The sequence below is a fragment of the Notothenia rossii genome, assembly GCF_949606895.1.
Source record: "Notothenia rossii genome assembly, chromosome: 3".
Taxonomy (NCBI): Eukaryota; Metazoa; Chordata; class Actinopteri; order Perciformes; family Nototheniidae; genus Notothenia; species Notothenia rossii.
The window spans coordinates 27895273-27914002 of NC_136901.1; the positions used below are offsets into that span (position 1 = coordinate 27895273).

General features: G+C 37.7%; 2 protein-coding genes across 8 annotated transcripts in view; both read right to left on the minus strand.

Annotated features, from left to right (window-relative positions):
- Positions 1-1945, minus strand: part of LOC307032413 (nuclear factor 1 B-type) — a 52872-nt gene extending 50927 nt beyond the window's left edge. The window contains exon 1 of one of the 7 annotated variants that reach the window (XM_079670368.1): positions 450-1572. In XM_079670368.1, coding sequence (XP_079526494.1) covers positions 450-476 — 27 coding nt within the window. In that variant the 5' untranslated portion in view covers positions 477-1572. Of the gene's footprint in view, positions 1-449 lie in introns of all 7 variants that reach the window. The other 6 variants (XM_079670369.1, XM_079670370.1, XM_079670371.1 and 3 more) reach the window with 6 other exon arrangements.
- A 9783-nt stretch (positions 1946-11728) lies between these two features.
- zdhhc21 (zDHHC palmitoyltransferase 21) lies at positions 11729-18730 on the minus strand. Its single transcript, XM_079671995.1, has 8 exons — positions 18620-18730; positions 17334-17501; positions 17144-17242; positions 16629-16740; positions 16295-16433; positions 15485-15601; positions 14780-14823; positions 11729-14187 (listed from the first exon to the last, which is right to left on the minus strand). The coding sequence occupies exons 2-8, from the start codon at positions 17485-17487 to the stop codon at positions 14055-14057; spliced, it is 798 nt and encodes a 265-aa protein (XP_079528121.1). The 5' UTR covers positions 17488-17501; positions 18620-18730; the 3' UTR covers positions 11729-14054.

An 18730-nucleotide genomic window follows, 5' to 3' on the forward strand; every position in this document is an offset into this window, starting at 1 on the left:
GAGGTCGCAAATAACCTAATTAAGAAAACGAGGATACCTGCACCAATTAGCCAGGACTGTTAAAATGACAGTCTTGGAGTGCTATCGTAAAGAATCATCTTTACGCATAACTTTACGCACACAAAGAGCGCGTTAAGATTGGCCCTATAATAACTTTGTAAGTGCCAAAAACTATTAAATGGTTTTCGATAGGGGTTTTGTTGAAATCCAATAACTAGAAAGTAAAAAAAAATACCCCAATTGTGGCACATATTGGATTAACATATTACATTTTGGTTAGTTCTTACGCTATATTTCCACTCCCAGGATAATTGTTGATTTAAATTAGAAAAAGTATTAATCCTGACGCATGCACAGAACTTTGAATTCCCTTACCACCGCCTGTAAAAACGTTATTACAAATATGCAGATTAAAGCAGTTAAATGTATAAAACAAAAGACACAAATACCTGAGTTAGACAAATCGGAGAATACATGACGAGACGGCTACACAAGAGGTGAATGTACTTGGACTGATTCCTCTGATCACTTTATCGCGCCATTCCTGGACCGATGTGCACCATGCAAGACTGTGGAGCAGTTATCCGCGTAAATCAACGAGAGATTATCCAAGAACATCCATGAAAAGTGTGCGATCCAAAGATTGTCGTCTCCGCAGAGAAAAGGAAGATGTTTCACGCAGGAGGTTATTATGTTTTAAAAGTTGTCGCACGGTGAACGGATTGTTCTCGTGGAGCGGGTGTACACGGTGCCGCTGCGTACTCCTCTATACACGGGGCTGCTCGCTGCTGCTGTGATATCTCGTTCATAAAAGCATTGTGGGAAGCTTTCAGAGGGCGCCCAGTGTGTGATGTTCACCCCAGCTTTAACCAAACTTGATATGAAATCGACCGGTGCACCTTCGGTCCTGCGCGATTCCAGCAAATCAGACCCAACTTCTTTTTTTTTCTCTCCACGTAATTACAGTCACACTCCTCCTCCTTCTTCAAACACACAACCCCTATCCACCAGCCAGCACCTTCTTCTTCTCTTAAGCTATCTGAAAACACACCATACAGCTCATCTGCTCATTCACTCCACATAATGTTTTGTTCTTTGGGGACTTTGGACCACTGCCTTGGTTAAAACGGAAAAGGGACATTTACCTCCGCAGCCCCGCGTCAACAACAACTATTTTCCATGATATATAACTTTTAATTCTGTCAGTGACATTGCAACCGACATGAACTCACATTAAAATGTTCTGAAAAGTTATTGAAATAAACCATAAGATACATGTCACTGATGTGTAAAGGATCAGGCAAATTTAATGGGAATATTATGGGAATACCATTGCTTTAAAGACAGCCAATTGAATATACACATTTTATTTTTTAAACTACAGAATTGCATAGGAATGCTAAGCTTCTAACTTTTAGATAATAAAGATAATTTATTTTTGAATTATTTATTTGTTGGCTTTTTATAGTGGCAACTCAGTGTGCCAAATAACTACCTGAACACCTTTTTATGGACAGTTGGTAAAAACTCATAATTAAACTGCACCCATGCTGAAAGGACAGGAAGTTAAACATTGTTACTTTGTGGCTTCAGTGTGTGTGTGTGTGTGTGTGTGTGTGTGTGTGTGTGTGTGTGTGTGTGTGTGTGTGTGTGTGTGTGTGTGTGTGTGTGTGTGTGTGTGTGTGTGTGTGTGTGTGTGTGTGTGTGTGTGTGTGTGTGTGTGTGTGTGTGTGTGTGTGTGTGTGTGTGTGAGCTGTCACCAGTCCACATAGAGTTCATTTGCCAAATTAAGGGGGAATGTGATGTTAACATAGCCTGCCGCAGAATCTGTGCCAACTTTACGGTTTAGTCCCTGCAGTGCCAGTGTTGTGGTCTGAGTTAGGTTAACCCACCGTTCTGAACGAGGGCAGGACATTATCACACATGGCATCATAACAACATTTAAAAGCAATAATAATCCATGTTCACGTACCATTGCACTGTACTGCATGGATTAATAGGGAATCCTGGAGCCTAGTTGAAAACACAAGCCGTTAGCTTCACATTTCTCACGTTCAACTTTGTGCTTGGGAGGCTTTTTCTCTTGCAGGGCTCGCGCAAAAAAAAGTCAACACCGGAAGACAATTCTTTGCAGATAGCGGTGAACAGAGGTTGGGAGCAGCGAGGGTTTTTTTTCTCTTTTTTTCTGGTCTTCCTTCCTCTTCACGGCTCACTTTTTTGGATCGGTATTGGGGTTGTTCAGTGAAGTTGAACGGGATCCAGAAGAGGCTGAGTTTTCGGCACTGGGCTGGTCTCCGCCTTCACTTTCACTGCCTGCCTGCCTGCCTGCCCGCCACCCTCCGGCTATCAGCGCCGACCGCGAGGCTGCAGACTGTTCCGACAACACTACTTCCTTTACGACTTTTCGAAATAAAACTCCAATTTGAAACTGCTTCAACAATCTAACTACAAATGTCAAAGTAATTCACATTCACACATACTCGTGTGAAACATATTGTATTACTCAGTTTTATCTTTATTTGGTATTTTTCCCATTTGTTTTTTTTGTCTTTATGTAAACACCCTTTGTATTCATGACACTGTATTTGTCTGCACTTGCCCTGTAGTTGCTATATAAATAAATAAAAAATAACAAAACCATGTCTATTGCAAATAATATAACTCAATCTTGGTTAGCTTTGTGATGGCACATTTTTTTTTTCCGGCAATATGTTCATCAAGTTTTTAAAATGTTGTTTTAAAAAAATAAAATAATGATTCATACAAATATACAGGATTATAATAATAATAATAATAATAATTGACAGATTTAAGTGCCGTAAACATGGCTAAACATATTCAAATTGTACACAATGCTTTACTTATATTAACTCTGAATACATTATTTCTTTTTTTATTATGAAGTGAAATATATTATTATGATAATAATAATTTGTAATTGATGCATTTACAACACCTAAATGAAAAAATCTACAGTATATTTCTCTACAGATGAGCTCTATTTCAGAAATGCAACACTTATAATTCAACAGTGTGTCTTTTATTGGTTTTAAAGTCTGAAACCATCCACAAAAAAGTTGGTTTATTACAGCCTAGAATGACTGAAAGCCATTGATTTCCACTGGATGTGGAAAGTTTTCTTGCATATCTACTTTTTGATACTGCAAATAAAATATGTATGAATCACCTTTGGGACCAGAATGTCCCTTTTATTTTGAAAGGATAAACTCAACGTTTCCGGGTTTAGATCAGGCTGTTTCTCTGCAGCTTGACACAGCTCAGTTTTGTAATGTGTTTGCATTCTTGCCTCTCATTGGCCAGCAGCAGTGGCCCCGGGACTCTCTACCCCTGGCCCCTCACTTCCGCTCCATGACGCTCTGTGTGGGGCTTCTCACCATAGGGCTTCGCGACAGACAGACAGACAGACAGACAGACAGACAGACAGACAGACAGACAGACAGGCAGGCAGACAGGCAGGCAGGCAGGCAGGCAGGCAGGCAGGCAGGCAGGCAGGCAGGCAGACAGACAGGCAGGCAGGCAGGCAGGCAGGCAGGCAGGCAGGCAGGCAGACAGACAGACAGACAGGCAGGCAGGCAGGCAGGCAGGCAGGCAGGCAGGCAGGCAGGCAGGCAGGCAGACAGACAGACAGGCAGGCAGGCAGGCAGGCAGGCAGGCAGGCAGGCAGGCAGGCAGGCAGGCAGGCAGGCAGGCAGGCAGACAGACAGACAGACAGACAGACAGACAGACAGACAGACAGACAGACAGACACACACACACACACACACACACACACAGATAGACAGACTAACGACGACTGATGCTGGAAATCCCTGCACTAATTAGGCCTTCTGTTAAAATAATGCAGAGATTAAATAAAGATGGAATTATTATTATTATTGTAATAATAATAATTAACAGTAGTAATGGTAATAATAATTGTATGATAATGATTCAAAGTGGCAATCTTATGATAATCATTTAAAGTAGCAATACCAAGTCAAGTTCACATGACTAATTACTGTCATTTTTTAAATATCAGGATCCTAGTATTCTTGAATTATCTTAAATGTACACTTAACTTTACTTAGTAGTAATAACACACTACTAATTCCTCATTAAATAAAAATGTTTTACAAAAGAACAATATATATGATTAGGGAGAGATTATCATGCTGAAGGCTTTTTTTTACGTACGTTTTAATGTCGTAAACACAAGAGAGAACAACTTTAAAAACACTAGACTCTTATTAATGGGAATTTCAAGGACACACTCAGCACAACATACTTTGCTACACTCTCAGTTCACATTTTTACAATAATGTTTTACTTTTTAATTAATACATTTTAAGTTGATAATGGGCAGGATAGCATTAAAATACTTAATTATCACATCCAATCTCTGCCTCCATTTACCCAGCATCACAACCTGCAGGCCTTCACACATTAAAGTTACTGAGTGAGGGTCTTCCGCCCCCTTTTGGCTAAAAAACAGAACTGCTAGTTGCTTGTTTAGATTTTTCTGCCTCTTTCTGCACTTTATTAAACGCAATTTATTATGCATTATACAAAAGCCCTAAGGAGAGTCAATAACTGTAATTTCTGTATGTTTTTGCACAGCTACAGTGTTCGTCAGCACAATACGGCTAAGAAAAAAGACATTCAGGTCCAAATCTTTCCCAAATTCTCCATCTGGTAATAACAAAAATGACAAATCAGTTTATTATACAATACCTTATAATAATAATATAATACCTTATTATACAAATGTATGTCTTGTGACATCACATATATATTTTCTGTCCCAATTTTAAAATAGCTAAAACATGTTAAACACAAATATTTAACAGGTAAAGCACATGAGTTAAGCTATGGTTGTGTTCTATACAAGAGTCCATTGAGCCTACATGACCTATTTTTTACACCATCAGGTGGCAGTAGCAGTGCTTGGACTACTAGAGTGACCTCCTGTGTCATCTGGATAATATCTATTTCTTATATCAATATGCTCTACATCTACTTAATGAGTCTAAATTGAGACAGGAAATGTGATTATGGGTATCAAAAACAAATGACGTGGTACCCAAATAAGCTGTAATGTGATAACCATACAACAATGTTACTGCTGCCGATAATATCCTTACAGCAAAAGAGGATGTGAATGTACTTTTTCTTCCAATAAAGGTTAAGTTGTTAAATCCAGTTTAAAGGAACTTCACAGTTAATCTACGATACTTCCTTTGGGTATTTCACTAGAGCTGAATGCAACTTTTCATAGAAAGCTGTCTCTGCTCAATCCTTCCATTTAGTAACCCTTAATATTAACTTTGATTAAAAGGTTATTTCTGACCATGAAATATTTCACATCATGATTTGTCTTTCCTGATTTCTTAAAAGCAGAAAGACCATGGAGTCAAAATAGGGCCAAGGGTATTTTATCTGCGTATCACAATATCTGAAAATGCAAAAAATGTAAGGCAAGGCAAGGCAAGTTTATTTATACAGCACTTTTCAAGGCAATTCAAAGTGTAAATTACATTCAAATGTTTGATACATTTCACTTTTGAATCCAATGTGAGATCTGTGGCATTGCACGTTTTGTGAACAAATGTGCATGATCTTGCAGATAAAAGAGTTCAAGCTGTTTCTATTTTATATTAAGTTTGTATTCAAAACGACACACATTGAAGTGTGAAGATTATGCAGAAGAAAGAGCAAGGAATGAATTTCACAAAAACCTGCACATTTTTCCATGTATATTATAATGTAAGGTCACATGGAACATGACTGAAAACATGAAAAATAGAATAATATAAATAATAACGAAATATTGGAAAGCAGCAGAATCTGGGCAGAAAGGATCATTTCTCTGAGCTCACTGCGACAGACAAACAAACCTCATCTTAAACCCGGAGAAGGAGCATAATAAAAGCTTGCCTGTAGTCTCAGAGTAAATAAATATTCAGAAAGAAATGTCTCTTCAGCATGGGAAAGGCGCGGGCTGGAGAAAGGGCTCTTTGTCCCACATATCAAATGAACACTGCAGAGGGAGCACAGAGAGCTGCTCTTACACTGAAGGAGGGTCAAACATTGCCTTTCATCTCTACAACTCAATAACGTCACTTTTAATTCCAATTTCTGATTTCTCCTCTTCTAAAAACCTTTCAATCCTTTTTGTATAACAACGCTTAAACTGTTGAAATAAGTTTCCCCTGCTGGCCTTAGACAATAAGACCAATAGAAAGGTAGAAGAAGTATAAAGATACTTTACTTAAGTATACCACACTGTCAAAATCCTGAATTAGAACTTACTTAAGTAAAGCATGTTACTTAAGTAAAGCATAGTTAGCTAAATGTAGTTAAAGTATCAAACATAAAAGTACCCAATGCAAAGAAATCTAAGGTAAATTAAAAGAAAACAACCCAAAACTATAAAAAAAAAAATGAATTTGAAAATGGCTTAAATGTTTGAACATGCCAAATAATTGTGTCTAAATTTAAAGAAAAAGAAGCTGATCTTGTATTTACTAATTAATCTTAATTTGTAGAAGTGAAACCTACTATTTCCCTTTGAGGTGTAATAAATTAGTGGGATGAAAATACTCAAGTACCTCAAAATGGCACTTAAGTAAAGTACTTGAGTAAATATTTTTTGTTTCATTCAATCTTAACTGTAACTCCCAAAGTAAAACTAAATTATGTTCCCTAAAGTTCAAGACGGTGATCAGCACAATATGATATTAGGGTGGTGCAGTTGGAGACTATGTCAGAAGTCACCATGAAGTTATAGTTTATTTTCAAGATGATTTTGCTTGGTGATGTTCTTAACAAAAAGGGATTTTAAGAGGAAGATTGAAGAGTAAAATCCCCACTCACCATCCACCAGGTCCTCGCCGACACATCATAACAAAGCTGCCATTTAATGGACCTCTCCGTCAGCGTCCCAGCCATCCCGGTGCTCCGCCTGTCATGTGGAGGAAGAGACACCTAATCACAGAGGAGGCACTGGAAGCATGCTGTGCCACCCGGAGGCCAGGCCTTCACAATGATGCATCATGGGAAGGGAAGAAGAAGAAAAAAGAATAAATCAGCAACAACTTGACCAGTGACTTGAACCTGACTGTGGTGATTACAGACAGCCGTGACCCTGCAACCCTCACCACCCCTCCCACACCAACCTCCCCCTTCTTCCCCCTAACAGAGCTGGGAGGTATCCACAAAGGAGCAGCTTCAGATCACTGCCCACGGGTGAGAGAAGTCACTTTACTGAAGAAAAAGCAGTAGAAATAATCTATTATAGGTTAAACTGCTGCATTCATTTTTGATACTTCGTTAAAGTACAAAAGTATTAGCATCAATATATACTTAAAGTATGCATTTCAGGAATAACGTTATAACACTCATAGAACCACTACACAGTTTTAATTTAGCAGCTAGTAAAGGTGGACCTACATTTAATTACTTTTTATACTGCAGGTGTACTATTATTGTGTCCATAAAAGTACATCATATTTCATTAGAATGATATCTTATATCAATAATCCCAACCTTCAAAGTATCTTGTTTTGTAACATATATGGATAGAAGTAAAAAGTACAAGATTGTAATTGTAGTGGAGTAGAAGTATGAATAAGCATGAAATGGCAATACTCAAATAAAGTACAAGTACCTATACATTTGACTTTAGTACGGACATTTAGTACATTTACAAAGCTAATTTCAAATGATTAGTTATTTATAATATTGCTTCTGCACATTGTTGATGAGGATTTATCACAATGTAATGTTTTTTGACATTAACACTTAACATTGTTGATAAGGATTTATCAACAATGGGTTTTCTCAATGTCAATTTGGTTCAATATATATACCAATCATGTAGATCAAGCTAAGAGACCTGTTGCTTTGGTTTCCCCTCAGCGTCAGGGATCATCTGTTATTTTTGACTCATAAATAAAGACATTTGGCGTGCCCTAGTAAATCTCCATGTATCTGAAGTCCAGCTGAAAAGAGCTTTTCTCTCCTGCCACATTCCTCTCCTCCTCTCCGAGGCAGCTGGATTTCCCCACAGAGAAGGTGGGTGGATTTACAAACAGTAACTTAGCATTAGTTACAACAAATACGGAACAAAATCAGTGCTAATGCTGAAAAATGAAGAGTTTCAATTGACTTTATTGTAGGTTTTAACACATATAACAGAAGTTGCTGAACGGAATACAGTTGATCATTTATAGACATGTGATGTAAATTATGATTAACCTCTTGAATGATACACCTGCAGTGAAGATGTTGCTGTATGTTTGCCTTACCGCAAATTGCACTACATAGCTGCCTTTAATAATTGACTGCTCCCAGCTGACCTTTCCAGTGCACCTGACTTTAATAAAGCACTAATTAGGAGCTGGCCATTTTAATTGGTTGTTAAACGCAGAGAACAATGAGACACTCAGCAGCCGTTGAGGAAGACAAATGTCAGCATGAAGGAGAACTTAGTCTAAATCCTTAATACTATTTGAACTTTTTTATTTATTTATTTCCTTTCTTTCGGTATTTTATCTTATTTGTTGATACATGTTTCAGTTTACTGTTTTATTTTAACTTCTCTCTACAGCTCCCTGGACCCACCTCTGCATTAAACGTCCTCCATAAATAAAGTAGCCTCGCATGGTTATATGCATTTGTTCGGCTTTTGTTATATATATATTTTTTTAAATCGAACTTAACATTTGAAAAGAACCATATTGATCTTTTTCCAGCATTGGGCCGTTTTTAACACTTCGAAAAACATATTTAACAATGTATGTGACTTAAAAACTTCTTCCACTTTTATGAATACTGCTGATAAACAATATTTTTAGAAGACTACAACTAAAAGTTAAGCATTACTTCTGTATAAAGACCCTGGCTGTAATGCATGGTTAATAAGAGATAATGGATATAGTATATGTTTCATATTTCACCATTGGTTTTGAAAGCAGTGTGTCCCAAACAAGTCCATTACATTTTTTAAAGTTTTATATTTTTGTTCATAAGAGTCCTTACAAGTAAATTCCTCCGGTCTAAATGTGTTTATCAGTGACATCGTTCAGCTGTCCTGAAATGCGTCTTCCATTCTTTTTGAGAAAGGAAATGTTCAGGGCCGATCTGTGCACCTTATTGATTTTGAGGGTAAAATCGATACATTTCATCGTCTTGATAGGATTAACTGTTTCAAGTTCAACATTTTTAATTGGATTTCTACTTTCTACAATGTGAGCTTATTTGAAAATCAATACGCCAATCAATACCTCCTTTTTCAGGAAGTTCAGCAGCGGAGCTGAAAATGGAGGAACGTAGCAGACACCTGCTACTGGAAGCACACACACATACGACTCACTGAGGTCTGAAATATCTAATTATGCCTTTATTAACAGTGAAAACAAAGACAATAATAATTTCTCACTATGTCAACGTTTCTACCCAAGATCAGGTCTGTGAGAAACACTAGTTTTAAAGATTGAAAAAGCAGATTGGATTGTTTTTTGCATTATTTACATGAAAAAAGAGCATTTCCTTAATGATAAGAAAAACCACTACGACAAAACATTGATTATCAAACATTTTGGATCTTACCTGAAGCACTAAATAAATAAAAAGTCCTCTAAGTAAAGCATAACTGATCTTTGGGGATGACCCTATAATCACCAACTCGTATAAGCAAAATGGCCCATATGGATGGAAATCAAAAAATGATCATGCGAACCCATAATTTGTGATCCGATCATAAATCATATCTTCAAGACTTAATCCGTGTCTAGGCTTGGCGAAATGGCACAGAACACGCCAAGCCACTAACTCCAAACCCAGACAGGTAAACAGCCTCGTATCTGAGAGATAACTGATGCAAGCATATAGTTTATGTTTATAAAGCATGTGGCTAATTATTTCTTTTGTTCAGCCAGATGTCATAGACTGTAAGAGTAGCAGGTGGTCACTTATTTAATTAGTCCAGTTGAACAACCATTACCAGAGATTAGAAGCACATTTAACCCAGGCCGCTGCAGACTGCTATTATCTGCACGGGACTCTTTTAATTTTAATATGCCACAGCCCAAACTCACTAATTAAATTCCTGCCAGGCTCATTAAAACACTCTGGTGTGTTTGTGTTAGTAAATTATGTCATAAAAACTGGTTTGGATGTTAGTTCTGAAAACAATACAATAAGTAGAATTTGTTCCAGGACTATATTAGATGGTTTCATTCATCCCTTAATTCTATCTATTAAAAAAAAGCATAACCCTTCAAAAGCATCAGTAATAAAAAAGCATAATCCCGGACTCACAACTAAGTTAGTTATGACCTTATTGAAGCTGTGGACAAATCAACATCTTTGGTTGGTTAAGATAGGGAATTGCAGATTATGCAAAGAAACTCTCACAATAAGTTATAATATACATCTGCGATTCAATATAATTATTTCTTTCCTAACAGAATGCAAGGAAAACTGATTACAGGATGTTTTAGGATATTCGTGATATGCCCTTTCTATATTATACAATGGCTATAACACCCAGCCTTTTAGGTTTGCAGAGTCTAATACAATGTGCGTGTGTATGGCCGTGTGTGTAAGGCCGTGTGTTCAGTGTATGTTTAAAAAAATGTAACCATTTTAGACAATGCACATAGATTATGTTCACGGATCATGCACACATTACACACGCCTCACTGAGACATAAGATGAGACAATGGCAAGAACTGAACTGCTGCTCTTATTTTGACTTGACACACAATGTACTGGGAGAATCAGGCCGTCTGAGTTTAATGAGCCAGAATCAGGCATACTGCAACATTGGCTAGTCTTTGGAATAAAAAAGGAAATATATTTTCCATAACAGAACATATGAGATTAGTTTAATTTAAATGCTACTAGTCTAAGGTAAATAATGATCTCGATAAGTACTGGACGTGTTTAACAGGATCAATCTTGTCATGTCTGTCTGAGGGCCTCTGTCATTACATTACACATTTTACGGCTGATTACTTCACTTAATAGACAAAGGGAGGCCATTTGTTGGCAGTCTTTGAAGACGCTCCATCTACTCCTTCTATTCAGACATTGCTCTCCAATATGGGAATGTCCAAAGATTCAAACTGCTGGAAGGATTTGATAAATTATTTGTCAAGTATACTTAAATGTAAAACTCTGTATGCTTGTGTGTTGCCCCTGTGGGTTCATCTGGAGAGGGTGTGGCTTTGCTGTGTCCAGCCTTGATTGCAGTAACTCAGGGCACCTGGGTCTGGTGCCCTGCAGCTATTTAAAGCCTCTCTGCCCCTCTCTGCTTTTCCCTACAGGCCGCCGGTTTTGTTGAGCATATGCAGTTGTTACTTTAGTTGCTTTACTTTGTGCACCTCAACACCCTGACACATACACGTCCATGCAACCCTCACCCAACATTTACACTACTGATACCACTGACGTCCACACCTCATGCTTTACTTATTGTTGAACTTCATTAATTTGGCTAATTTGAATTGTTTGGCTAAATAAACATATTTTATTAACCGTTTATATTGTGTGTCTCCTCTTTGTTGTGGCCTTTTGAGCCAGGTCATAACAGCTTGTAATATAACCAGAGGACTTTATTTACCACAAACACTTTGTACTTTGAGTTAATAGAACAAGAATATGATGTTTTATACAACCACAATTAAAGAGTTTCCATAGGCATTTATAAACAAAAAGAAATGTATGACATATTCATTGTGTATTTATTTCATTCACAAAACTTAACCAGTGTTTGAGGTTTGAATCAAAAACAATAAAGCTTGAAACACATTTGGAGTACAGCAAAAGGACAGTGTGAAGAAAAATGCACAGATACCAACTGAGAGCCCTGGGGGATGCCAGATAACACACCTCCAGTCTGCAGCTCTGTATTCAAATCTAACAAACTCAAACCAGTCTTATACTGTAAATGAAAAAACGGTAAAACTACACAAAGCAGCTACAGTAGTGTTAATCCTGGCTGAGGTTACTGAAGTATTGATGTCAAGTAAACGCTGGTTAGTACGTCATCTATCCAGTTTACATACTTCAAAATACATTTGAGAATTCCACTACTGTTGTAACAATACAATGGCTTTTACTTGTACACAATGCTTATTGCTTTTAAAACATATTTCTAAAAGTGATCGGTACCTCCTTATTAAATGACAATCATACACATTTGCCCAGTCTTTATCCCACAGCAAAATAAAACAAATCACAAACAAGAACCTGAATCAGAGTTATAAAAACCACTTATCGAAACACACTCGTGCAAAAGCAAACAATCTGATTTAAAATATGAATAAAACACATAAATACAATAACTTTAAATTGAGACTTCCTTTCAATAGATCCAGTAAAACTCACTGAGTACCAGTGTGAAAATCAGTGCATAATACTGAACCTTTACCTTCGTACATTTGGTGAAACATGCATTTACTGAATGCTTGTTGACTATTGCAACGTTTCCCCAGGTCTTTGGCTTTTATGGAGACCAACGTGATAATGATGATGTACCGTGAGAGTAAAAATAACACCTATAAAAAGGCACTTAAAACTACTTGGATATTGTTATATTTCCCACACTTGGCAAGCTTTGTTTACGTACAGGTTTATCTATAGGATTGTCAAGTTTTACACACTGTGACAACCACGCTTTATAATTATGCAATGAATCATCTTCTCCTTATATATCCTGTTAAATGATTCAATAACATCTCTAAACAGTACCATAGCTTTACAGCAAAACCAGCATACATAAATCAGTGTTTTGTCAAGTGTCACCACATGTAGACTTATCTGCTAGTTGTTGTTCTATTATTAAAGTTATGCATTCACAAACATTCAGACACATTTAAAACTTAACTTTAAAAGCACATAAACCACAAATTCTAGTCAGGAGTAATAAAATGAGAGAAATTAATTTGTGCTCATGCATTGTAAGTGCTATGGTCGATAGACTGAGTTAAAGGAAAAGTTAGATATTCAAGTAATTACTAATATGTACTTATTTATAAAGACTTCGATGAGAAGATTGATATCATTGTATGTCCCAAAAAGTCAAACTATTCTTGCAACATAAACAAAGTGGTTTATCTTTGAGGATAACATTTGACACTTAAACCCTTTCAATAAGAGTTACACAACAGGATATGATAAGGTGATAATATTAATTGGCTGTGGAATGTCTATTATACTCAGAGAAACATCTTGATTATACAGCAGGTTTGACTACGACATTTACAGCCTTGACCGATAGTATAAAGTTGTTTCTACATTTTTTCCATGGCACGGGGAAGTGCTAACTGTCGGCTTGCTACTACACACCTTCATACCTGGCCTGTCATGTGTGTCATAAAAATGTCATGTATCAGTATTCAAGTTATGGACTTGACTCAAACGTCATAAAACACCCCTTAATAAATAAAGCGTTCAGAGAACAATCCAAGAGAAACATTCATGAACCATCGTATGATCACAGGTTAAAGGATATCCAGATCCCTTCACTATTCACAATAAGATCACCAACCAGAACACATAGAAAAACTGCTCATGCATGACAAATCAAAATGGCATAGTTAAAAGAAACAAGGCACACACTTTATACAAAAACACGCCTTTCTTAGAGTCACTCTGGTTCTGTCTGTAGCTGATTAAAGGTCAGTAGTGAAGGCTCTTTGTCAAAGTAACCTGAGAGGGGTCCCTTTCGCCAGCTTTTCCATTCCTTCGAATAGCCATTAAAAGTGTTTTCAAAATGCTGAAAGTAGCAGTCACAGTGAGTAAAAAAAGCAACATTTTCCCATCACTCCCTTAGGGGTTTCTTGACCCTGTTTACTGTCAGGCTTTGTGGAGAAAGGCAAAAAAAAGAAGAAAAAAAGCGGAGAATATCCACAAGCCTGCGGCCTGGCTCCAACAGCACAAAAGAGGATGGTGAAGGCGAGCAGATGGATTCAAAGTGTGTTTTCAGTGTTTCATCATGGCAGCACCTACCATCTGTGCAGGCAGGAGGTACTGTGGACCTACCGGCCCTAGACGTGGGTGCGGAAGTGGTGACTGGCTTGGATCGGCTGCCTGCTTCGGAGCGGGATGAGCCAAAGGAGTTTCCAGCGAGTGCCACAAACTTCAGTGAGCGCCCACTGCCAGGATTTCTTTGAGCCATATCTAAAAAGAAAAACAAAAGAAAAATAATTCATGTTAAAACTTGAGATTCCCCCTGAGAGAGAGAGACCAGCAGGAAGAAAAGTTGCATAAAGCTGTTTTGTCTTTCTCTTTTAAGCAGCGTTTTTTGTGTTGCATTTATTTTCTGGTAATGTTCTTACTAATTCTTATTTTGTATTATTTGTTTTGGAGATTCTTATGTGTTTTTTCATTGGCATTTTTTCTAAAGCTGCAACACATCTCTCCTTATTGACATTTGTTGGTCTGTTCTGGTGTAGCCTGTTTGTGCTCGTAAGAGCTGAAGCTAGCAGCCGGTTAGCTTAGCATAAAGACTTTCCTGAGCAAGCCCGCTTTGTCCAGAGGTAATACAAGTCAAATTAGATATCACATTTTCAGTGAGCTTTATATGTGCTGTTAGATGAATTGTTTTAAAAACCTTTTTATATAGAGTGAGGTTAACTGTTTCCCTTATGTTCCTTTCCTTATGCTAAGCTAAATGAGTGCTTGCTCCAGCATGGTGTCGATTTCTGAGCTAACTCTCAACAAGATAGAGAATAATTGACACTTTGGGACCAGCAAAGTTAAACATACTCACACTTCATCTGAGAACTGAGCCATCTTCTCAATGGTGGTAGTATCCTGTAGGGGGCGCAAAGCAAAATTAAAATATATTATTCGTATATAGAAACTTTCCTCTAAATAACCAACCAACAGCTTGCCAAAAGTGTTTCGTAGATAAGCTGAGTATATATGGACGTTTCTAACATTACAGCTTTGACAACATTCTTGAAGAAAGCTTGAAAATTACTTTGGCTTGTATTAGAATTATGTCATGGAAAATATCACAAATGCAATTCTTCATATCTTGCTGGTAAATGTTGTAATTGACAGGATGCACGAACACTTGCAGGCACACACACATTCACACACATTCACACACCGCCTGGGCCCAGTTGTTCTCTCTTGCTTCTTTTCTATTGATCACTCCATTACTGGCATTGATTGTTTTATTTTTGTGTATAATGTCATTTGGTTGAGTCTGCAGCTTTGTATGCTGCTGTCTAGTTTGCTCGATTGTTCTTCAAAAGACAGAACTTGCTTCAACAGGACAAACAAGTTCAATTATAAAGCAAAAAAAGTACAATTTGAAAGCTCCTACAAACTAATGGTAAAGATTTACATAAGCTTGGAAGTAATTACTGCAGTCTGTTAAGAAAAGACATAATATTCCATCTTAATCACAGCAGAGGATGTCATTTGAAACATGATAATGAGTGTTTAGTCCTCACTGTGTACTCACAGAGAGGATGCCAGCCATCTGAGTGTAAAACAAGCTGCTCATGCCACCAAACATCATGAGACCCATCAGCGTTGAGACTCTCATCAGAGCCAGTTCATGGCGAGTTGTAAACTTCTCCTGGTGGAAGGAAACAGAACACTACATCTCTTATATTTGTTTTTGCAACTGATTCTTACAGGATGGAGCATTGCATCAAGCACTTTAACCTTCATGCCTCACATCACAAAGGAAACTTTTGCTCCTTTCTTTTAATATAATTGTGTCTGTTCTAATGCAGATAGCCTGATGGGTGTGTTTTGGTTCCAACTTTAAAGTTTAACCTCAGCTCCTTTAATACAAGTCTACAATAAAGTGTGTCACTAAAAAACAGATAGTAAGAATCTTGAGTAAAACATTTCCCCATTAAAACCAACATTTCTAGTTAGAGCTGGTTTCCTTCTCAAAAAAAAAGTTATTGTTGTAAATAACCAATCCCATATTATGAGAGTACCTTTGTTATTTTCCTGACAACCAAATATCATGAACAAAAACTTTAATTTAAATGGGTAAATGTATGATAAAGAATGAACATTTGGCAATAATCAGGACTAAAGTTGGTTCAAATATTATTTCTGTGAAAGTAGAACATAATATAACAATATCATCAGTTTTTTATCCATTTATATTTGTCCTGTAAAGACATGTACAGGGATGCACAAGGATTATGATGAATGAATACTGATACACATGTCTGAAATACAATTTGTAAACTCCAAAATCATTTTTCTGTCAAATGAAGGTATGATTTACTGATTTTCCTGCAGAATGTACCTGGTCTAGTCCTGTGAGTGGCTGGAAGTAATAGTACTGACAGAAGTCCAGCACCAGGGTGAACAGACTGAGAACCTGAGTGTAGAAACAGAGCTGCAGGAAGAGCCAGTGGTTGTCTTCTCCCACACAGTTATTGATCCTGGAAAGAAGTAAACAGGATTTACAAAATGACCTCATATAACATGTGTGTGTGTGTGTGTGTGTGTGTGTGTGTGTGTGTGTGTGTGTGTGTGTGTGTGTGTGTGTGTGTGTGTGTGTGTGTGTGTGTGTGTGTGTGTGTGTGTGTGTGTGTGTGTGTGTGTGTGTGTGTGTGTGTGTGTGTGTGTATCCTTACCAAGGACAGTGGTGGTCCATTTTGCGCACACAGTGGCCACAACGACTGCAGTGGTGGGACCTTTTGGGTCTCATCAAGTTGCATTTATTGCACAACTCCCAGTGCTCTCGCTCTGTGACACAAACACATCACCTGTAGTATTATATATCATTAGGTGACACAGTAATAGCATATTTACAGACTGAATGAGAAGTATTAGCTGATATCCATTTCACATGCTTATCAATTCCTATTAACGATTGCCAGCATGTTTTTCCCACAGATGCTAAAAACTCTATTCAAATCTTACTTGTAACACATGACTATATTTCTACGGAAGAATTGTGCATTTAATCAGTCAGTTATATATATTTGTTTTTCAAGTGATGTCCTTCTGAGAAAAGGAGCATTTTATTGTAATGTGTTCATATGTAGTTGGGACGATATTCTACAATGTATGACAACAATAAAGATTGGTATAATTAAAATATGTAATTCTATTCCCTAAATCTGACACCCTGGATGTGGATCCATACCGGAGTGAGGTATTTTGGGGTCTACAGGAAGACGTCCAGGATCCGCCGTAGAAGCTCTGAAGAGGGCCGCCAAGCAGAGTCCTGATGCAATGTAATAACCTGAGGGAATACACAGTGGTCAATTCCCTCCCCAACCGTTGAGAAATGTTATTTTTAATCTATTTATCTGTGTCTCAAAAAGGATACGCACAAACTACGATGGCCCAGGGGATGTGTCCCTCGTTGTAGTGTGGAAGCAGAACCAGTTTAGGGATGAAGAAGGTGTTGTAGAGCCAGATCCCAAACACCATGCTGATACACAGCCAGCCCATAGGGTCCACCACGAAGTGCAGTCGTAGCTTCATGGCTGCTGGGAAACCTGCAAACGACACACACAGATCTGCTTTTAGATACTTGGGAGGAGATCTTCAGATATCAGACAGATTGTGGCTGATAGAACAGCCCCTGACCTCCCACATCTTGAAAAACTTGACATACATGTTTTACTGGATTGTTATTATTCATTTGCATTAACAGAGAGGGAGAGTAACAATGAGTTGCGGCCTTACGTTTTTGACTTACAAATTAAATTGTAACATAGTTCCATGTATTGTTATCCATGTATTTATTTTGTTTTTAGAATTGATTGATAGCATTGACTGGTTAGTTTGTTTGCTTGCTTGCTTTGTGTGCTTCTTTTTTCATTTAATCAATGTGTTGGTTGTATGTAACTTTTAAATTGGTTGTACTTTTCCTGAAGTAAAAGGGATTGTCGTATAAGTCTATGGCTTCACAACCTCTCCTGTCACATCTCCCTTTTTCATTATCTTAATTTTAGGCAGTCCTAATAGTTTTGTTACTTATTAAATTATTACATGGAAATTAATAATATGTTATCTATTGAATTTCACAAGTAACCTTCCCAACGCTGTGTGAAAGACTATCATCATCATCAGTGGTACCATTGATTTAATCAAAGCTGTGACATGTTGCTTTAAATATTGTAACATAGCATTGAAAATGTTTCTGTATATGACTGACCAAAAGCAAAATGGAATGATTGAGATATCTGACATGGGTTGAAGAGGGAATATTGAGTCATGTTTTTCAATTGGTCAACACACAGGCCTACTACTATCTACTACTACTGTGTCATCAAGCAGGTGTCTATAAACAAGCCCAGCCCTAACCACCTCACATCACCTTACACATATTTTAAACATGATCAGTTTGAGCTAATATAGCCCAGCCTGACAGCCCTGATGATAAACCTGCTAATATGCACTGGTAACCTTGTTGTGGGCCAGCCTCGCCTGCTCCATCCTTCATACTGCTGACAACACTGGAGCCGCGATGGGCTTGGCTCTATAGCTTCACTGTCAGCTAACAGAAGCCTGTTAACGTGATTTAATTACCTCATGTTCATATACAAATCACACAATTCAACGTAATGACCGTAAGTCATGATATCCTACAATAAAATGAAAAGATACATACTTTTTTCGTGCTGTCCTATTCCTTATTCGGGGCACGTATCATCAGTGTAGCTACTTCCTCATCCGAGCCTCTGTGGGCTGGACAGGAGCAGCGGTGTGACGGGTGTGACAC